The sequence below is a fragment of the Astatotilapia calliptera genome, chromosome 13, assembly GCF_900246225.1.
Source record: "Astatotilapia calliptera chromosome 13, fAstCal1.2, whole genome shotgun sequence".
Lineage (NCBI taxonomy): Eukaryota > Metazoa > Chordata > Actinopteri > Cichliformes > Cichlidae > Astatotilapia > Astatotilapia calliptera.
The window spans coordinates 14489487-14512958 of record NC_039314.1 but is presented as its reverse complement, the minus strand read 5'-3'; the positions used below and the strand labels follow the sequence as shown (position 1 = coordinate 14512958).

At 38.9% G+C, this 23472-nt stretch overlaps 1 protein-coding gene across 4 annotated transcripts in view; it reads right to left on the bottom strand.

The window, feature by feature from the left end:
• LOC113034742 (zinc finger matrin-type protein 4) overlaps positions 1-22716 on the bottom strand; it is a 66899-nt gene extending 44183 nt beyond the window's left edge. For 3 of the 4 annotated variants that reach the window (XR_003274226.1, XR_003274227.1, XR_003274228.1), the window contains exons 1-2: positions 22472-22529; positions 6011-6127 (exon numbers count right to left, since the gene is read on the bottom strand). Coding sequence is in view for 1 of the 4 variants with exons in the window: in XM_026189715.1 (XP_026045500.1) it covers positions 6011-6121 (111 nt within the window). In the remaining 3 variants the exon portion in view is untranslated. Of the gene's footprint in view, positions 1-6010; positions 6128-22471 lie in introns of all 4 variants that reach the window. The other variant, XM_026189715.1, reaches the window with a different exon arrangement.
• Between the last annotated feature and the right edge of the window lie 756 nt (positions 22717-23472).

Here is a 23472-nt window from a genome sequence, read left to right as displayed (position 1 = left end):
GGTCGGTTGCAATGTTAGATCGCACGACTGGTAAGGGAATAAGCTTGAAAATGCTTTATCTTTTCATTCTTTCCCCACCTGGAAGCAACATGAGGCAGCTCTTGTATCAGATGTTACCAAAAGAAGGCGTCTAGTCTGGATAGCAGCTGTGAGACGAGCTGATATCCAGTTCTCTTCCATCTCCAAATATCTGTTGGTGCTCCAGACGTTTTCATTCACGTAAGTTCTAAACAAGTTTATATCACTCTTTATAGCCTATTAGTTTTATTTTCGATGCACTCTGAGGTCATAGCAAATTAGAACAAGCATCCTAATGAGTGATTTTGCAGAACTACGTTCTATTTATAGAGTTGCTAATTATTTGGCATTATTGCAGGCAAACCAGCCTATGAAATGGATGAAACACATCGTGACTGGGTTCCAGCGCTACACAAGGGGCACTCCGAAATCCCTGCTTCAAACATACCATCTTGAAATGCCTATGTCCATCTGTATTGTCTATAAACCCAACATGCACCATGGTGCAAGGACATGATCACTGCTGCTTGCAGCGTTCATTTTTCTTGTATTTCCTTCTGTTCTGCTCTAAACAAGGCGCACTCCAAAACAATTCAATTTGCTCTTCTTACTTTATTGTGTTAACCTGAATATAAAATACTGTAGGAGGCAATCATTCTCTCCTAAAACACTATTCATCGAAGGTTCTTTTACTTTTTTATTTCATTTACTTGTATTTTTTTCAATAAGCAGTGAATTAGTTTACACAAATCCAACTGTGCTAACACAAGGACAGTAATCAATCAAGCTACGTACTGCACTCCTGCTGTCAAAGCTTCACTAGCATAAACACGAATAAACACAACAAGAGCAAAGAAACTGTAAACAGGTATTTAACAACCCTAGAAAAACAATTTATTACATGATACGTACGACATTTTAGCCAATGTTCAGCCACGAGGAGGTTATAATTCAAAATATGCTTGTCATGTAACCATTTCAAATGACAGTAAAAGCCATTTCAGTTGAAAGAAACCTTTCATTTCAAGGCTTTTGCTGTGGAAATTTGCAGGAATATGCAGCACACACGCTCCCCATCATTATCTGAGACTCACCTCTTAATTGACTGTAGATTTTACTGCTGCGCTTGACTATTTTGTTCTGGTTACTAATATGTTATTCTCGCTACACCTAAGCTTGTGTTTCTTTGTCTGCATTTATTACTGTACTTAAGGGTATAACCAATATAAGCTATAATAAGCCAGAGTGGTGTTTACATGAAAGGACAGCGAGCCGTCCTTGAAGCTGCTAACTGTCACTTTAATGCGGGACAATGAAAATCCCCCGAAACACTGCAGGGTAAAGATTACAGAGTGTGTATGTGTTTTGACAATGCTATCTTGGTTGACACTGCTATCTTCCTCCATACACATAATTTTACTGCCATACTCTGGCTTTCATTCCTTCCTACTATATAACGTATATCATTATCTATAAATTCTAGGGCTGCCATTATTTTTTCAGTGTTGGCACGATCAGAAAGATTACACCTTTCCTACTCCATATGCAGCAAACACAGATTGTTCAACCAAGTAAAGACGGTGATAATGAAATGCGTCAAGAACAAAAAATGGGGAATTTTTGGATTAATGAGAGATTAATGTGATTAGATCAAAGCAAAAAATATTTGTCAAATGCTTTTATCTGCCAAACCTTTCTATATGACATCATATCCATATGATATGAAAGTAAATGACAAGGCATTGTAGTTGATGCTCCAGTGCTTTGATTGGATTCTTGGCCCTGAGGAAAAGAACCCGACCACGAACTCACGTCTCTTCACTTGTCAGACTACTGTTGATGAATTTTGTCAGTGCCTGTGTGTGTGTCTTGTGTTCATAGGTGTATAAATGGTCATGTAGTTGATGGCTTTGGGATATGGGCTAAAAGCAGGACCTCATGTCACCATGGTTACCCTGCACTGACCCTCCGTGCTCGCCCTTCTCTAATGGACTATCCATGTCTCTCTGTGTTGTCTTCCCCTGTTTCTCTGAGTGTAAAATCAAGTTGGAGGAGATAGACAGGGCTGGAGACAGCTACATAAAAATGTCTCCCACAAAGGCATTTAGAGCTGTGTTATGGCCAGGAGTGACATGGGCAGAAATCAGCCCCAAGGTTGAAACCACTAAAGTAAACATAGTTGCAGAGAAGCACTGTGCCACCAGAACACTTAAAAACCTTCCTACCACTCTGGAAAAACTAATTGGAATGGTTTATGGAAGATGATAAGCCCCAGATGTTGATCCAGCTTCCAAACTCCACAGATCCTAATCTGGGCTGAGAACACTTGTGATGTGCCTGAACAAGCCTAATCGATGGAGGCCCATTCTGCAACTAACTGTGCCAATGCCAGACAGCAAAGGACATTCCCAGGTCTTATATTCATGTCCTGATATGTCAGAGATGCTTTGGCCATTCCATGGTAGAACTTGCAATGTTAGGCATGGCACAGTTATATATGTGTAGTGATGGGAATTACGGCGTTACAAGTAGCGGTGTTACTAGCGGCGTTACTTTTTTCAGTAACAAGTAATCTAACTAATTATGATTCCTAGCGTTACAACGCCGTTACCGTTACTAACAAGAAAATGCGGTCGCGTTACTTTTTTTCAACAAACAGAAGGTTGAAGCTGTCTTCAGCTTACCGCATCTTATATCAGTTGCACGGAAGTAGCTGTCTACGTAAGTAATCTGGGCGCTACAGCTTTAAGCAGCTGTGCGTGCTCCCGCGGTAGATAATCACGATCACTTTTTGGCACAACACCTGGAGCTCAGGGGGCAAAACAATCGCATGAGTGCTGCTGTTTGACTGAGGAAGATTAAAGTAGTCGCGGTAAGCCAATCACATGACCACTTCAAGATGACAAGGCAACAAGGTGATATATACCAGTTTTTTAAATTGTGTTGATAGGCCACGTGGTGTAGATGATAAACAATATAAATGCGGCGTTTTTTTCCTCAACAGTTTCGTCTCGTCTAACATCTAAGGACAGCGCTAGCAAGCGCTCTCTCCTTATGAGCAAAAAATAAAGAAACAAAACAAAAAAACTTAGTTTCTCATGTTGGTGGAAAAATGCACCATGTCGACCAATCAAAAAATGATATGGCAACATGACATTTGGTTGTTTAGGAAGAGGGGGAAGTTTTATGAGTGATGGCGAGAGAGAGGGAGAGAGAAAGAGAGAGAGAGTGAGTACGTACACATTGAATGCAGAACACCTGATTGTTAAATAAATAGTTTGAAATGGTTATAAAAAAAGAGGGTAAAAGGTAAATAGCTGCAAATAACTTTGTTGTGCATATGATTTTAAAATTGTAAAATTTATATTTGCATTTAAAGTTATGATTCAATAAACATGTTTGTGATTGTTAAAAAACTATAACTTTTACTACTCGGATTTTATGTTTTTTGTCTGATTTCAGATCAATTGTGTTAAGGCAGTATGTCAAAATGAAAACATAACTGTAAATTCAGAAACGTGAGGTTGTGCTGAAAAGAATGATACCAAACAAGGCAAAGTAAATAGTTTTTAGAGGTAAAATGTGGAGGGAAAATCAAAAATGGTTAAAAATGGCCAATTATACCCTGGAGCCAGGAGGGTTAAACATTTTTTTTTTTAAAGTAAAGTAATAGTTACTTTTCAAGTAATTAATTACTTTTAGAATCTTGTAACTCAGTTACTAACTCAGTTACTTTTTTGAAGAAGTAACTAGTAACTATAATTAATTACTTTTTCAAAGTAAATTGCCCAACACTGTATATGTGTAAGCAAAAGAATCTTGAATCTGTGAATCTTTGAAAAGTGTTTTGAATCACATGTAGGACATCTCAAAATGGAAAGCAGTATTGATTGGCTCACAATTAGAGAAGTGTCTCATCAAACAGTGAATAAAGCCATCACACATACACTGTCTTATGCTACGGAAGAATAAAAATGTGCCAAGATAATGCTAGAGTTGTCTCTATTCAAATCCAATAAAAAGGACATACTTGTCAGTGTCAGTGGCAGCTGATGGAAATTTCCCCTCTGCCACACACAAAGCGGAGGGGAAAAGGCTATGAAAAAGAATGAAACCAAGAAAAAGACCATGATGGCTGGTGCTGGTGATGGAGGAGCATGTGGTCAAAAAAAAGTAGTCAGACATGCAAAAGACACTGCAATGTGAAAAAAAGTGGAAGGGGAACTGAGAAAAAGAGGCTTACTTAAAGGGACTTAATGAAGTGCTTAAATATATCTTTCTTATAACCTTTACAATCAAATGCTTAAGTGTGTGACAAATGAAACTGAAGATAAAAGAAGAGCTAGTGCAATGGCCCTCAATGCCCTAACACACAAAGCTAAAAGTTAAAACCTTTCATATAAGGTGCTAAAACCTAAAGCACTCAAACACTGGCAACTTAAGTAAAGGAAGGTCAATACTGATTGATGTGCCAGATTCTTACCAAGTGAAACTGACATTACTAGTCTGAGACCAGACCTGGTCATCTGGTCATGTGTTAATCGCTATGTTTATGTTGTTGAACTGACAGGCCCTGGGAAGATAAAGTAGAAGTACCTGTACAAGAGTGGAGGGCACTTTGATATTTTGGCATTGCAGCAGAGGGTGAAGACTGAGAACAGACGTGTTACGTGTGTCACGATAGAGTTGCTATAAATTAAAGGAAGGGCTGAAGGAAATGAGCATCTCAGGATAGACGCTCAAGAAGGTGAGGAATTCACTTATTGATGCAGCAGACAGAACCACTGACTGTGACTGAAACAAAGGGGCACATGCTGGGCTTATAGTTGACAGACAGGTCACACACCTGGGTTTGTTCAGCCTTTGGTTTTAACCTTCGATAAAGCACTGGAACATAATGCATTTGATGGTCCTATTGACCAACAGCAACACCCCTAATTGGCTAAAGACAGCCTGATATTGACCTGGATTTTGTTTATTAGTTAAGTCCATTTTCATTAGTCAAAGCTGAAGCAACTACCTGAAGTTCAACAATTTAATACATATAAATTATCTCAACTCAAAAGAGGATGCATGAATTATTTAAGTGAGACATTTAGGGATGTTTGAAGAACAACTGTGGGACTTCTGACATTTTTTTTTCCTTTGGTCGGAAATGAGAAATTATTTTTGTTTTTGAAATGTGCTCCTAGTAAATTTGCCCATCTTTGCCCTCAATCTGATTAGAATATAACATTCAAAATATTCCTGCTTGCAAATGATTTGTTTCCTTGTCTCCTTGATCTGCTAACCTCTACAGAGACCTTTTGGAACTGATGAAATGCAATGACTCAGCTTGCCTATTCATCTGCTCTACTCAAGGCTGTGTGTTTTTGTCAGGCTCGGGAGGGACAGAAATAGATTACTGACAAGTGAATGACGTACTGTAGGTGCACATCTATGCAGAAACCTACCGTACACACCATCATTGCCCTTGCTTTAGTCTGCCTAGATAAGGGCCTCACCCTCATTAGTCTGCTTGTTAATCCCAATTGTATCTTGTAATTAAGTACAACTTTAATGCAGTACACTCACGCAAGCACACATTCACATGCACAAACACACACATTTAGATTCTAGTTAAATAATGCAAGGGCTGAATGGCCATCCAATAAATTACTCTGAGAGAGTCTGCTGAAAGCTATACTACATTAAAATAAAAACTGTGTGTGCACATTTGTTGTTGTGCAAGTAACTAGCATTACAGTGCTGCATTAATACCATGTTTAATGGATGAGCACTATTTTGAACGCCACAAGCAGAAATTGGTACAAATAAGGCATTTGCAAAATGTACCACGCAGGAATCTGCCTGAAAATGAAGTAAACGTTGCAACATTTTGGCTTGCTTTATGCATAAGAACCTTTGTGTCTTCTTCAGTTGTTGAACACATGTTTATTCTGGAATAATATGAGAAAATACCTCAGAAACTGAGCAGAGGAGATGGACTCACCTCATAGTGAGCGGTGCGCTGGGACTCGGAGATGAGCTGGGCATTGCAGATGTTACAATAGCTCTCTGTGAACAAGCCTCCATCCACAACGCCCGCAGACTTCATCTTCATCTGAGACTACAAAAACACACACACACATACACACCCAAACATATGCAAATATGAATATGATTAAAATGCAGGACGGAATAAAATGTCAGTGAACCTTACTGTGTGTGTTTGAGATGCATGAGCATGCAAATATCTCAATTTAGAAATCGTTTTTCCTTCAGAATGACAGATTCATTATGACAGTGCAGCCTAAAATATGTTGATCCTCTCTGTCAGAACATCTTCTCATGGATTTTGGCTCTAGACTTAGAAACAATGGCCTGAGGCTCTTGCGCGAGTTTTCTGCATTTTACTTAGTAATAAACTTTTTAAAAAATATTCAGTAAGCTCTAACATGATGTTGAGAGCAAAAGCTTACTTAGATATGGTTTTATTGATGACAGACACAGCAGAAAAAACAGAATTGGTTCCTGACTTTTTTAAATATCAAAAGTGCAAATACTCAAAAACAAGAATCTGATTTACTAAAGTGATTTATTTTCGCCCTAATCTTAACAAATTCCTAATTTGAGGTATATTTTTATTTTAATTGACTAAATCAAACCTGGTAATAAAACCAGTAATGTAAGTTTTTCTTTCAAATCTGGAGCAGAAGATTTAAATTTTTAAATCCAAGCCTCACCATGCTGGCTCAGCTATCACAGTTATCTCAGTGTTTAAGGTCGATAATCTCATACATGTTTTCCATGTAATGTCAGAATTTACTGTGAGCATTTTAAAGGACTCTTAAAATTACTTACAGTATTTTAGAGACAAAATATAACCATATATAACAGACCATAAAAATACAGTGTTGTTGTTCATTTTCTGATATCATATGTGTTGTTATTAGTTTTATTACAATTACTATAACTCTGCACTGTTTTCTTTAGAAATTAAACACCATAGTATGGATTTGTTTGCATATAGTTAGTGGACATTTATGCAAAAAAAAAAAAAAAAAACCCACCAAAAAAAACAAGAAAAAACCTTTTTGACTACCTTCTGCTTTTATTTTTTATTAGCATTACAGGCCAGACAAATGAGAATGTGATGACTTCAGAAATAATGAAGCACAAATGTCTGCTTCTTTGCACAAATGTGAACAGGGAAAGTACAAATGAGTCACGACTTTATTTTAGACATTAATGAGCTTGTGACATCATAGATGTATTCTTAAAATGTGCGCATTAATTTACCCCAAATCATTTGGGCAGAATTTTTACTCTGGGTGAAGTTTTTTTTTTTTATTAATATCCCGATCATATTGTGAACCAACCTCAATGAGAGTTTGCATGGTTCAGTAAAATTCCTTACAGTACACAGTTTTTCTACCTTTTAATTACACACCCAAATTAAGTACATAACACTTATGGTACTTAATAATAGGGTAATAATCATTAAGCTTGGCTTCTAATGACTGGTTTACGATAGATATTTGGAACCATGCTTTCTTTTTATTCTCGTGCTTGTGTTTTTACTGCCTTTGCCACAGACATGAGCTAAATTAACGCGCTATCTTAGACTGCTAAACTTAGATTTTACTATATTCATCTTAGTCTGCTTTGTGCCATTTAGAAAGTGCAACTTGTGGAGGTGTTCATGTAAAAATGAACCAGGTAAAAAATTTCAGCTGTGCCAACCATAATAAGCAGTAGTGTATGTAATGGAAATGCTGTAAGCAACTGAAACTCCCAGGAAGTTTTGAACATTGGAAGGAAAGTAATAATGTTGTAAGGCAGAGAGAGGGTTTAACATCTCTGTGAACCTGTTTCCAGTAACATTTCCCTGTGAGAAAAGGTGTGTTTATACTTGGTGAGCGCTGGGAACCACTTAAACCATAGAAACGTGAGCATCCTACTGGGAGTGATGGCTCGAAGCCTAGTACAGTGCTTTGCTTATATACAGAGTACAATAATAGAAACAGCTTAATGATCTGCTCTGGGGTCTTATGTTCAATTTTCTATTCTCTTCATTATGTGCGCCCTATAGGCACTGCTCTGACATGTTAAGAGTGAGTAACTGGTCTGTAGGGAATAGTGAACAAACCAAAGCCATTAAAACCGTCTGAGGTCTTTTCGCAAAGGAAGTGGCAGGTCGGGGGTTTGTAGAGGCAAAGTTATTCACAGCTACGAAGTACAAGGATCCTGTCGAGGTCAGCTCTGGTAATTTTGAAAGAATAGGGCCCTTTGTGTATCTTGAGAATTACAACATTTGTGATGAGATCAGACAAAATGTACTCCACGTGTCAGCAGGGAAAATGAATTTTCTTTGTTTCACACCTAGTGTTTAATTCCATTTAGCCAATATGTTTGCACAACGCTCCACACACACACACACACACACACACACACACACACACACACACACACACACACACACACACACACACACACACACACACACACACACACACACACACAGAGTAATTACTCCTGTCTGTTAATCTTGTCTGTTTAGTGCACCCTGGACCTTCCAATTAACCGCAGACACGCTGTATGGACATTTCTTTCATTATCTAATTGAAGCTGCAGTGAGACCCACATAATGCACGTTAAAATGAAAAGGCACTGCATTTGATTTACAGTAACAGAATTTACTATCGTCTTTACTTGTGTTCAGTAAGTTATACATGCTTGAGAGGCACAATATTCAATCTCATATGCCACAGATGACAAGCTGTAAACTTGTTTTGTCTGGAGGCCTAGATGCATTATTACCTCCACAACGTGAAGTATGAGGCATGATGGAACAGATATATCTTGGAAACTGACACATTAAATTTGCAGCAGAATTTACAGGAAAAGACCTTGCACCGCCAGCCTGGACGTCAGCCAGGCGGAAACGAGTCTATCTTTTAATCTTTAGGCTAATTAAAAATGATTGTGACTGCAGAAATATCCTTATCTTCCTAATATCTCAATTACCTCTGAATATTACATGCAAGATGGGGGATGTAGACTAATTAATAGAGGCAATCTGTTAGCAAGATTAATAGAATGGCAGACCCAATGAAGCGAAAAGATGGAGAGACAGATAGTGGGATACCTAATTGAAGATGGAAGGAAAGAGGGAAAAAAAGGTTGGGGAGGCAGCAGGAGGGTTAAATAGATGCGCTCTTCCTGCTTTAGTATCAATTTGAACCACAGGGCATGTATTATATATGTGTTATATTTAGTATCAGTGGAAAGTTTACCTTCAGCTCATCTTTTGATTTTGTCTTGTTAGTTTAATTTAGAACCTTTTTTTTTCACTTGGATGCATGCAGAAGTCATTGCAGACGACGTGATCACTTGTGACAAAATAAAGAGAGTTTTTAAATAGAAGGGGAGTGGGAGTGAAGCTGTTGTATAGTCAAGCCCAGAAAAGCTATTTTCTTAATGAGCTACTTCTTAGTAATAAAACCGTTTGGTAACTAAAATAGTGTGAACACATGGATTTCCTGCCAAACTTGCAAACTTGGGGAAGTTCATTAATAGACTCTTACGTCAAAGAACTGATCCATGACATATAGTTTGGTGTGTGACGAATGGTATGAATTATTGCTGCAACCCAATTAATTCATACAGTCATTAAGGACTTAACTGTTCTCAACTTGTATGTGCATGAGCCAATAACACTTACAAAAGCAATAACAATTGCAATATAATTCGTAATTCACTTTTAACTATTTCAATTTTGACTTAAAAATGCACAGTAACATTATAATTTTGTCATTTTTAATCAATATTGTTTAAAAGAGCTCCATCAAACACTAATACGGTGCTGGTGCCCAATCTAGAATGGGTGGAGATGATTCTACATTGGCCACTAACTCTGCATCAGCAGGAAAAGGGGAAAGTGCGGTGGTAATTTCTGGCAGCACCAGCACAGCAAAACAAAATTCCTGGGCCAAAGCTTGAACTACTGATCGGTAGCTATCAGAAGGGCTACCACAAGAAACTGGACAAGGATTAGAAGAGGCAGCTCAAAGATTTCATCCACTGTGATTTTCTTCTGACAGAATTTGTAAAAAGAGAAGTGGCTGACGCACTGCACTGTACAGAGTCAGCAGAGAGGTAATGTGTTCTGTTGACATAGGAAGACTGATTAAGAACTAGACTTAACTTCTGGTGAGAGTTAACAAATTGTGCATGTTTAATAAAAATGGCACACACAGTCTGCCCAGCTCACAATTCCCAGCATGCTGTAGCTGAAGGACAGCAACTGTTGTACTGCCAAAACTTTCCATATAGAGCTTGCATTTTAGAGTTTTCGCTCCCTGAATTGACATGAACAGACAGAAATGCAATTTAGAAAGTAATTATTTGTCTTACACTTGCATCAAAAGGTTGTTGATAGTGCATACAGTTTCAGTGATAACTTAAATGAAACATGTCATTTTTTAGACTTGATCCTGAAAAAGTGTTATTAGTGACAGAATCTCATCAGCTAAATGCCACCATATCAGCAAAAATGGTATATTAGGGCTCATAAAGGACTCATTGTACTAATCATTATGCTTCAGTTCACCTCATTGTTGCAAACTTAACTCATTTAGTGGCTTTTCGTAGACTTGCAGTGACTTTGTCCAATAAATAAATAAATAAAGTGTTGAAAATTCTGCAACAGTACTGTTTCACAGTCATTTTACTTATTAAACCAAAATTCAATATATAACCCTAATTCCAAAAAAGTTTGGAGACTGCAAAATATAAATAAAAACAAAATAAAATGATTTCAGAATGACAATGGTTACTCTAGTTTGTATTTACAATAGAACCCTGAAAAATAAAGAAATAAGAAAAAGATAAAGTAATTTTAATTCAATGGTTGCAACACATTTAAAAAAAAATTGGGATGGGAGCAACAAAAGGCTGTACATTTGATGACACCAATAACTGTCCTTTTAGAAGTCTACCTATTCACAATCTACCTGTTCTGTCCTCCAAGTATAAAGTCATGCTACTACACAGGAAATGTATTTGAAATATATTATTTCTCTTTTATTGCTTTGGTGTAGGACAGGGGTGGGGAACTCCAGGCCTCAAGGGCCGGTGTCCTGCAGGTTTTAGATATCACCCGGGGTCAACACACCTGAATCAAATGATTAGTTCATTACCAGTCTGGAAAACGTCAAGACATGTTGAGGAGGCGATTTAGCCATTTAAATCAGCTGTTGGATCAAGGACACATCTAAATACTGCAGGACACCAGCCCTTGAGGCCTGGTCCTCCTACACAATGGAAATCTCATTGTGACATTCTAGAGAAAAGGTTCTGATGTGAAGTTGTCAGATGATCTAATGAAGCTGGATACACACTGGAATTGATTTGCTGTAACCATGAAAGGGAATGACATTCTGTGACATTCTCAACAAGCGAGCCACTGTATCAACTACCAATGAGAGTGAAGAATATTGCTGATTGACACAGCATCTGCACAGACAGGATGCTGGCCAGGAACCCAGAGTGATGTTAAAACTAAGTAAATGCCTACCTCAGCCCAGCAGCCAGGCCCTGAATTTCAACAATTAAAAAACTGATGAGCAGTCAGGCTGCAGCCGCTGTTTTCTACCTCTTCATGTTTCTGAAGTAGAATCACTGTCTTCGTGCTGATTTTCACCTTTGCTTTGTGTTGTTGGCTTTGTATTATACTATGAAGAAGATCAGTTAATTTGGTTTCGATATTTCAAGAGAAAATCTTCATTTTCTTTGTCCAAGATGGAACCTTTCAAAAACTCTTAGTCACCTAAAATGCAATGAATGTGTGGACCAAAGGCCAAAACACATAGAAAAGATGTGTTTCAGAATACCCATGCAGATGTGGACAGGGGTTTGAAGGGTCTGCTAGAGCAATAGATGTGAAGAGCTTGGAACCTGATAGGGTAGCACACAAGGTTTGAGAAAAGTACACTATATTGCCAAAAGTATTCACTCCTCCATCCAAATCATTGAATTCAGGTGTTATAATCACTTCCATGGCCACAGATGTATAAAATCAAGCACCTAGGTAGACTGCTTCTATGAATATCTCATATAAACAATCAGTACAAACCCCCAGACTTAGTGTGGCCTTCAGATCGACGAGTCTGGGTTTGACGGTTGCCAGAACAGTATTTGTCTGACTGCATTGTGCCAAGTGTAAAGTTTGGTGAATAGGGATTATGGTGTGGGGTTGTTGCAAGGTCCATAAAGACATGGATGAGCAAGTTTGGAGTGGAAGAACTTGACTGGCCTGCACAGGGTCCTGACCTCAACCATATAGAACACCCTTGAGAAGAATTAGAGTGGAGACTGTGAGCCAGGCCTTTTCATCCAACATCATTGCCTGACCCCAATAATAAGCTTCTTAAGAATGGTAAAGAAAATATCCCATAAACACACTCCTAAACCTTGTGGAAAGCCTTCTTGGAAGAGTTGAAGCTGTTATAGTGCAAAGCATGGTCTGCCGTCACATTAAACACTATAGGTTGAGAATTGGATGTCACTCAAGTTCATATGTGTGTGAAGGCAGACTAGGCAATACTTTTGGCAATATAGTGTATGAAAGCAAAAACAAGGCTTAGAATTAAAATGTGAAAGAAAGTTAAAAGTCTTTAAGAGTTAAAGTGAAGACAGAAAACAAAAACAGCATCTCCAATTAAAAATGAAAAAACCTCCAAACTCCATTGGACAGAACTATAAAAAGTAAATGAGTCTTAGCCGGCACATGCACAAACCTTCTGTCTTCATCGGAAGGAATATAAAGACAAAAGGGAACGCTCTTTTAAGACCACATCAAGTATTTAACATCGATGTGAACTTTGAAACTTCCTTAGAATCTCAGCCTCTGGCCCACTCTTCATTAAATAGCTGGCCTTGGAATAGAAGGAACTTTTTGTTCTTTCTAATAAATGCAGCTAGTGGGGCTGTTTTTGTCACATAAGCTTAGAATATTAATTAGGTTGTAATAGTACTTGCAACTAGATAGTGTAATAAAGCCCTACCCTACTGTAGACAAACATATAGCATCAAGTATTTGCCCAGTGGGGAACTTTAGAGACACTACTCCTATCACAGATACATAAAATGTGTCCTTAAGATGAACTTAGAGGGTGAAAAAGAAAAAAACTGAGACATTTTTTACAAGATCCTATCTTCCCTTCCCCCATTTCTCAGTTTATTCATTTATGCTCCATCAGGGGGTAGCTGCTGTGAGCTGGACTGTCTCTCCTCCTCTTCCATTTGCTGTGCTCACATTTTCATACAGCTTCTATCTCATTCAAAATAAAGTGCTCCCCTCATTTAACTGTCAAATTATGCATACGGACGTTGAAATATTGACATCAGCCTGTGAGCCAATGGCCTGTCGAATGAGTCACAAGCCGTAATGACAAGAGCAAGGGTTGGAGGTTAATAATATGGAACCCTATATCGCAAAGGCACTGTGGCGTCACTTTGATGTTCCACATTACAGTTTTTTTTCTTGTTTCACGCCTGGTAATGTAATCTTTCCCAACACTGTCTCCCCTTTGTCAAACCCCTACACACACACAAACACACACAAACACATGCACACACGCTCCAAGATTCATAACCCTCCCCTTTGTACAGTAGCAATCAAAGGTAATAGACTGAGGGAACAAAGTCTTCAAAGGAGCTGAAGCCAGAGTCTGAATCCAAATACACATTCATTCTGTTTGCACTGCAGGAGCTTACTTTGTACTATTCTTGTTAAATACTGCAAACTGCATACGTACACAACCTCAAATACAGCGTGGGTACAAGCAAATGGATTTGCTGTCAAATAAAAAAAAATAAAGCCAAAAGCTTAAGATATGGAAACAGAGGTCCCGTCTGTTCCCCCAGAGTTAAATTCAACAAGTTCAATCAAGAAGTAAAAGAAGAAAGTGTGTGATTGCGATGCAGAAAGAAAATCAACAATGCTTTATTCCAAAATTGGCTGTGTGATCTTCTAAATTTATGTCTGCATTTTTTCTGTGCATTTGTGCTTTTTAATACATTTTACAGTTCTCACACATCAATTTGCGTTGCGAATCTGAGTGACAATTGCACCGTCAACTCCTGAAATCTTCTCGCAATAACCTTGGTGACAGCTCTGAGATGCTATACTTCTTGTCTGAGTTTCCTTCTATAATGACTGAGGAGTGAATGTTACCTTGAACCGAGGTCAGTACTTCAGCCAGTTTTCTGTATAAGTCAAAAAAGCTGGACTGCTCTAGATTTATAAAATGTCAGGATTTTAATCATTACTTATTATTAATCTCTGGCTGTCTTCCAGGTCCTATCCTCCTACCCTCAACCCCAGCCAGTCATGGCAGACGGCTGCTTCCTCTGAGCCTGGTTCTGCTGGAGGTTTCTTCCTGATAAAGGGGAGTTTTCGCTTGCTCGTAAAGTGTCATCTAATTGTTGGGGTTTTCTCTGTTTTTCTCTGTGTTATATAAAGTCTTTATCTTTATCTTACCTGAAGCAACTGTTGTTGTAAATGAGCAATATATAAATTGATTTGAATTGAATTGAATGTTGACCCTGTAGGTATTACACTGTTTGCATGCACATAATCTTTGAATTTTTTTCTTTCCTTTTTTTAATTCATTTAAATTGTTTGTTCATTAATTAAAGAAAATACCAGACTTTTAAAACAATCTTCTCTGTCAGCCATGACCAAAGAGCACACAATATAAATGCACAACAATCGTGACTGCTTGACAACTGCCACTGCAATGTTAAAGTAAGAAATTTCATAACATCAACTGTTTAAAAAAGTTTAAATGACATAAATACGGATCGCAGCACCATTTTTGGCCACTTATTTTGGAAAACAACGAGTGTGTAATCACTCACATGGTACAACCAATCTCATCCCTAATTCTGATACTGTTAGTCAAAGACAGTCACAGTATGGTTTGTATCTCACTGTCTCTTATCTTCATCTCATTTGCCTCTTTTCTCTCCCAGTGGTGGAAATATGCCCTTTAGGGCAGGGATTATTCATGAAAGATGGTGTAGGCTCGACTTATCCACTCTTGGGAGAGAAGAGGAGATAAGCTGCAGTATTATGCACCTTACTACTGGAATGAATTTTAGTGAAACTTAAAGTTGGAGACTCACATTCGTCCAAGAGGTATATACTGGTATTTTATGTAATATTTGAGATGGATGTATATGTGAATTCTGAGCTTATCCCAGCCAAGGAGATGATCTTTATAATAGTAATAATAACAGTAATAGTGACTTAACAAAATAAGCTTAACAGAAACAAAACAAAATTGTAAAAACACATTTTCCTGATTAGTCAGCCTTTAGCATACAGACTCAATTACGTCTATTGTGCAACGCACAAGAATTTTTCAGTGTAACTTATTAGGGGTTTGGCAGCTTTGACAGATGGCTGGCAGCTCAGGTAGCTGTAGCTGATTTGAGCTCATTAGAATCACTGAGCCTTTTAACAATGTTTATGGTTTTGGTGTTATGTCTTTTTAGCAGAATACACAATATGGGCTGCTGTCTATGACAAAAACACAGTGAGCCAACCACCACCAACACCAGCAGATGCCATGGCAGCCCAAATCATCATAGACTGTGGAAACTTCACATTGGACATCAAACACTTTGGATTCTGTGCCTCTCAATCCTTCCTCCAGTTTCTGGGACCCCGATTTCCAAATGAAATACAAAATTCTTTTAAATCTGAAAAGAGGCATTTTCAGACGAAAGCACAGTTAGCACAGGTAAGATGCATCTGACGATATTCAGTTTTTTAAGGTACACTGGTACATAGATATTTACTTCTATTAAATGCACCAATCCACACAGACTACTAGAGTTTAGACTCTGATTATGCACCTGTTTTCTGGCTTTGCTGTCAATATAAAGCGATCAATGAAACGACTAAATCTATCAACACTGTTTATTGCTTCATTTTAGTGTTTCCATTAAGAATATTTATGCTGTCAGTCAGCTTGGTGAAGACAGTTTATCTGAACGCTCTCCTTTCAGCTCCTCTGTACTTCTGAGAGACAGACTGGTTCTGAAGGCAGTGATACTGAAGGCAGATCTGTACTGGTGTGGATTGAATAGATCAAAAGCTTCAGTGGTGCTTTTGTGTTTTGTGTGTGTCTGATTTTCCATAAGTGAAAGTGTCTATTAGTCATCTCTATTTATCAATGCATTTATATTTTATAACCTCTCTGGCTTGATGAGACCCTTGTATTCATGAGGGTACTCTGTTAGTTTTATCTCTGAAAATCTCTCTCAGTGGACCATTAGTTGTTAATGGTATTAATAACAGATCTAACCCTTTAGGCCATAATATGGGCTCATTAGAGGGAGAAAGAAGACCATTATCCTGGGCAAAGTTAGGTTTGCAGTTTAACAGCTCACATTTCCGCGTAGTGTCTCTCTGCCTGTGTGTGTGTATTCAGTAACAGACTTCTAGGCAAACTGAGTTAATGGTGGGAGACCGAAGGCAGCCTGAAATTTGAATGGGGGCTGTTAAGTTACTTTAACATATGGGAAATGCCATGTTAGAAAGCAACAAAACTGTTGGGGTTTATCAGTTTCATTAGCAACTGATTGGATTTTCCTTTTATATGCTTATATAGTTTGCCCCCTTTTGGCCAGATGTTCTTTTTCTATGTTATGGGACTTTCTGGACATGTTTTCATTTTAAAATCTCTATTTGAAAAAGGTAAAACAACTTTTGACAAAATGCAGACTTGGTATTTGGATGGCACCCCCCCAAAAAAACTATGTGACATCAAAGAACAGTCTGAAGATCCAATATAAGCACGAAAGTGGAGAGGAACTTTGTACAAAAGAACATGCTGCAAGGATTTTGGCTTTTAATGGTTGTCTCAGTGTACATTATGGCAGCAGCTATACACACAGAGACCTGTTCTGACAGGCAGTGAATGGAAGTGGGATCAAGGCACTAAAGATAAGTCAGTATTTTCATGAATATATTTTCCCAAGTCCAAACAAAAAGTCATTCAGGAATAATATTGTTCCTTTTTTTCCACCTAGAAACCATATTATACAAGCAGATTAGAGCAGAAGTGAGCAAGCAGACAGATTTCCCAAGAGCACCTCAATGCGAAAGATATACATTTGAGACCAAGCAGGAGGGAGATGCACACAATATGAGAACATACTGGAAAGACACAGAAGTAAAAAATTAATCGGGCATAAAATTTAGTGGAACAACTAAAACGACACAAGCCACATAACTCTGACATGATTTCATAAAGCTAATTGCCAATCGCTCTTCCTAATTACCAAAACAAGCTTGTTTAGCTTCAAAATTCACAGAAGCATCAATACATACAGATTATCCCACAGCATCATTCAGTTAAATAACTGCATGTCTTCTTATCGCATGTCTGACTATGAAGCAGGTGTGTGAGTAGATACAGTACAATACAGCTGAGAGTTGATTTTCTATTTACATCCTCAGAGGACGTTACAAAGACATCATGGTACGATCATCTGTCAGTCACAGGGCTTCTGTTTTACATATGTGTGTAATGTGTGCCTGTGTAAAGTGTGTGAATGCAAGCTGAAGTGACAAACCCATTGATGTTACTTTTGCGTGACAATTTTACTCTTGCATGTCAGCAGGCAATATTATCTGATGCAACATTAAAGCGTACAAATACTGTACACCACTAATTGCTGGTGTATGCGCAGAGAGCTGTTCAGCTGCACAGAGCCAAGCCTGGTAACTGCAGTTGTGATAAAGGATGCTGCCTGCAACTTCAAATTTGACAATTAATTTTGTATAAATTTTGCACTGTAGAGATTTTTTTTCAGTGTGCTTTTTTTTTTTTTTTTTTTTTTTTTTTAATTTCAGTACAAATAGAGGCTTGACTTTTAGAGCTTGCTTGGCCCTTGGGTGTTTGTTTGAGAATTGTACTTCAATCAGCTGCGGCTCCAAGATCAGGGAAGCAATTAATGAGATTGATTACTGCAACTAGCTCAACTCCTGAAACAAAGGGAATAAACTCCATGTTGAAATTAACCAGACAAGAAAGCAACTAAAACTTTAAGCCATTTTAAGTTGAGCTAAAACTTAAACATTCGGTAACTTTTAAAATAATGCTTTCCTCCACAAGTCTGCATGATGACACAGTGGTTAGGACTGTTGCCTCACAACAAGCTCTTTCTTGCTTTCTGTTCTCCCTGTGTCTGCATGTGTTTCATCTAGGTATTCTGGCTTGCATGCAGTTAGTGGGGTTAGGTTAGGCTGAGTTGGTGATTCTAAATTGCCCATATGTATATCTCTGTGTTAGCCCTGCAACAGAGTTGCAACCTGCCCAGAGTGTAACCCGCCTCTCCCCCTATGGCAGGTATTCATTCAATCTAGATATCCACGTTTTGACACTTCAGTATGTGCCAATAAAGATGTGGATATATGAGCAATTGTTTCCTGGTTTTTTTCCAAGTCAAACTCCACAGGCAGAGATCACTCTTGTTAACTAAATAGGCCTGAAATATGACAGAATCTGCTCAGTTGCAAAAAGAGCTTCAGTGGTCAAGCAAGCTTTCAGGAGGTAAAGCATTAAACGTTAATAAACACTCACTTCCATGGCATTTTTGGAGTGAGTGTTTTGGTTTTGGGTCAAAGCCAAAGACCTAGCTTAAACATCAGTGGTGATCCTTCATATAAAAGCTAGGTAAGTTTGACCAGAGAAGATGTTTTCTCTCTGTGTCACTTTGATGGTAAATTTATAGATGTGATCAGATCAGAACAGGGCTGCAGGCAGTGATCAAAGAATAACAGCTGGGAGCGGTGCAGCCCTGCAATAAGAGATGACCTTGAATGGTCATAACTTTAAATCAAGCAGAGTTATGGAACTTTGCAGTTGCACCTCGTGTGAGTTTGGGAATCCAATTAAAAATGAAAAGCTGGTTTTTATTTCGCGTTTGAGAAATATTTTCAATACAGTACAGCACCGATTCTTTTATAGAGCAGCAAGGTTATAGGTATATGAGTTTGTACAGCCTCCACATGAACATTGTACTGCTATCGACAAAGTTAGCACACTCGCAGCACTGTGTTCACGCTGTGTGTGCATGGATGGCCACACACACGTCCTCACAAAGCAACGTGATACTGATATGACTGAATGTAAAAAACATGCTGTGCATCACACAAACAGATGTATACACACAGAGACACACACTGGCATGAAGTAAATAGGGTATGACCTTGCAGCACCTAGCCTATATAAATAGCCTGTATAAAGTGTCTTTGCTTCTTCGACTTGCATCTGTTCCTTTTGGTGTGAGTGTGTTTTTGAGAACTGAGTCTGAAAAAGAAATAAAAAGCAAAAGCATGAATTCTACATCTGATAAGCATTTTTTTTTCTTTGCTCATTCACTAATGCACCCACAATATTCCCCTCTCCTCCCCATGTTCCCTCCCTATCTGGCAGCAGGCCAGTTTCCTAACACGGTGATGGAGCAAAAGAAAATTGATTTCTAAAGAGCTGCTATGCCCGGATATGAAATACGTAACCAGTTATTAGTCTAACCCCGATATTAACACAACACGACAACCGTGTCAAGATGTATATTTGAGATGTCGCTCTTGTTTCCTTTGAGAGATACATAAAAAAGGCTAAAAATGATAAACTGCCACTTGTTCAAAGCATTACAAATCAATGTCAGTATTGCATAGTTTTGATGATATCTACTTTGTTTGAGAGAAAAAGGAGAACAAAAAGCTCTAGTTGGCAATGCATTGATGCTGCTATGAGACGGACTCAGTATCTTGATTGTGTAGACAGTCAGAGCGAGCGGGTCCATATTACTTACTATGCTGCTATTAATGAGAGGCCAAATGGCCCACACACTGATGTACTGTACATGGTCTCTCTTGCACGTACACTTATTAACACAGAAGCAGATGCACCCGTGCAAAGACAGCACACAGTGAGCAGTAAGGTCAGGGCTCACAGTGACTGAGAAAAAGATATTTGAAGAAGATATGCTGCCTGTTGCTATGGAGCACTCTGAGAGGAAAACATACACACAAAGACGCACACCTACACATGATGCTCTATCAATCCTAAAGAAAATGGACCAATCGCACACCCGGGAAGATAAACACACATATACATGCATGTATATACGCACACGCTCAATCAATCATTGTCCTATTACAGAAAGTAATGAAGCTGCAGCGTCTTTCAAGAGCATCACAGCTTCAGTTATTGCCCTCGGACTCTGTGTGTGTGTGTGTGTGTGTGTCAGCGTTTGTGTCTTTTCCTTCATATGTTTTATTTATATTTAGAAAGGAAAAAGGGGCCATTCTTCAAGAACAACATTGCTCTTCCATTTGTTCCTTTAGGACAGGGTGAATTATGCCAGTTGGTTAATCAGATTCTTCACCAGAGAGGCTCAGACAGAGGCACAGCAAGGGGGAGAATGAAATAGGCAACCATACTTCTAGACGCCTCAGAATTGGGAAGAACAAGGGCACGGCATAATATGTGGCATAATGAGCATGCCTGTTAATTTGCTTTATTTTTTGAAGGGTGATTTAAAAACTTTAATTAGACTATGAACTCTGTTGTTCATCATAGAGGGAACTGGCACAAATAGCTGGAACAATTCTATTCACGTCAATAACAATACGTTAAATGAGCCATTATACTCTTCATGAACCCGAAAGAGAAGAATACAATAGAATGTAAAGCATAAAACATATTTACCATTGTAAATAAATGAATATGTTGTAAAGCAGTGGTAGATGATTTAGCACTCTATGTACTTTAAATCCTCTCAGACACTTTTTTTTTTAAATCTATGTCCATAAACTGGCACTTTGCAATAATTCATTTGCTTTAGCTCTCATATTTTTTAACTGGGAACCTTTTACTGTAATTATTTAACAAATTTCACAGTGATATGAATGATTAGTTAGTTGTTGCCTTCAGAGGGTGTTTTTCTTTTCCGTTCCAGTGCTCAGAGACCCAGCCCACCTGCCTGCCTTCCTGCTGCACTGACCTAAAGTACAGTAAAAGTCAGTGCTGGCTGAATCGATCACAGTGTAGGACTGAAGATCACTTGCGATGACTTGTGATCGATAGTGTAACTCCATGTAAACAGAGCATGAAGGTTCAGTGCTGTTCGGACAGTTGAGGCAAATGTGGGAAAAACTGAATCAGTGCCACTCAGTGGAAGTCATATATGCTCATTTTAGGGACAAAACAAAAGACTGAAAAGGACACTGAGATGATGGCCGCATGTGATATTAGTAAGTGTAATTGTCCAAATTCATATTTCATCACATCGTGCTTAAGTGAGGGATTTTTAAGGAAAGCCTGTGCTGTTTATGTGTGTCTGTATGTGTGTGTCTGTCCTGTTGACGGGTAGGTGAATGCCTGAAAAGACCATAAGCTCTTATCACTCTGCTACAGACACCCGGTATCAAGCTGACTGGACATTCCTCCCAAAGTGACAGATGCTAGCAACAAGAGTGCTCTAAATGAGAATGGATATGGAGCAGTGAAGCAGCATCAAAACTAATCCATATTACATCCGACGCGTCTCATTTTCATGTTTCACAGGAAGTCATTGAATGTGGACCAGATGCTTTGAACAGTTTCAGAATGAGAAAATTTCCTGCACACAATTTAAACTCAAGCTCAACTTTCTGTAACTTAACTGAAAAGTGAACTCAACCAGGGATGTTTAAATCATTCCAATAAGAAAATTAATCTAATACTATTTCAGCAATGCACTGTTCATTAAAGTCATTTAACCAGCAGTCCATCTGTTCTCTGGTTTCATGTTTTCTAGTGTTGCATGCTCTCTTTGTGTCACTCCACTCTTTAGATTGCAAATGTTTAGACTCTGGCATGCTGTGATTGACGGCTTTTCTGATATTTTGTAGATCAGACAAATAAATTAACAACCTAGATTAACCGGCAATGAAAACAATTTTTAGCTGCAGACCCAAATCAGATTTCTCCACATCAGTTTAACTTATCATGTTCAACACACTCAGAGATGGCCCCAGTGGATGAATGAATAATAAATAACTCAAAGTGCTGCTTTTTTAAATAATAAAGCAGCTAAGAAAGATGTTATGAGCATTAGATGAAAACCTGTGACACCATGCAGCAGCATGGCTGTACGTCAACATACACTGATACCACGTTTCTGGTTTGCCTACAGTTAGAGAACAAAAACAAAGTTTGCAAAGGTTTTCCCCAAACCGACGATGAGTATCCCAGCAATTCCACGTGATGCTCTGAGTGGTGTAAGAACTTAGGTATTCTACAACAAAAAATCAAACAAGGCCAATCAATACAACAAGTCATCCAATGAACAAACTGATGGGGGGACATAGCGACGGTGGAGTTTAGAGTCCATCGCTCACCTTCCGCAGAGGCACTGACTCCTCTCCGCGAACCCGATGCACCTGCGGACCTGCACCGCGAAATCCGTCAAAACTTAGCGCCAGTCCTCCCAGTGTAGCTGTTTGATTTGTTCCTCGTCTTAAGCTGCGATGTCCCCCTCCAAGAAAAACTCCCTCGCGCCGCCGTCTGTCGTGATGCGCTTGTCCCCTAGCGACTCCTCTCCAATCCTCGGTATCGCGGAGGTAAGAAGGAACGAAGCTCTGTTGATATCATCCACCACTACTCCGCGCGAAAGGCACCGCGGAGAGGAAACAAATAGAGGGAGAGAAAACACACACACACACAAAGCAAGCTATCCCAGCTTGAAGTAAGCGAGAGGGGGGACAGAGAAGAAGAAAAAAGTGTGAGCAGCCTTCACTGGGATGAATGAGAGACAGAAAGCGCTCTCGGCTCACGCAGCGTGTGAGTGATACACGGAACGCTCGATTTGTAGAGTGAGTGAGTGGGAGCACTGGTCGAGTGAGTAGGTCTTCGCACCCACACGCATGTCATATTACACGAGCATAACCCGAGAGAGCATCCAGATTCCCTGTCATTCCAGTCACTGTAATATCGATGCTCTGTTTCCATGACCCCCCTTTACAAAGTAAGGCGTCTTTGCTCACACTCACTTTTTAATCCCCATCATTTCATTATAAGGCATATCATGCACTGTTACTGTCTTGTTGAGAAGATGTAGTGTAGTTTCCAGCTGTGTGGTCTTCATCAAGCACTCAGAAGAACCACAGGGTTCATGTGCAGAGGTGCCCCGAAACCGTAATCAAGGCTGGGAATTTGACTTCATCCCAGGCCTCTCTGTCAAACAAACCACCAGACTGCAAATTCCATTTGTAGGCTAAATCAATGCGTTGATGTAACACTTACAAGACTAGTCATGAATATGTCCACTGTGCTCGTTTGAGAGAAAAGTTATCCAGATTTTTTTTCATTTTCAAGAGGAAAAAAGTATACAAAATGTACT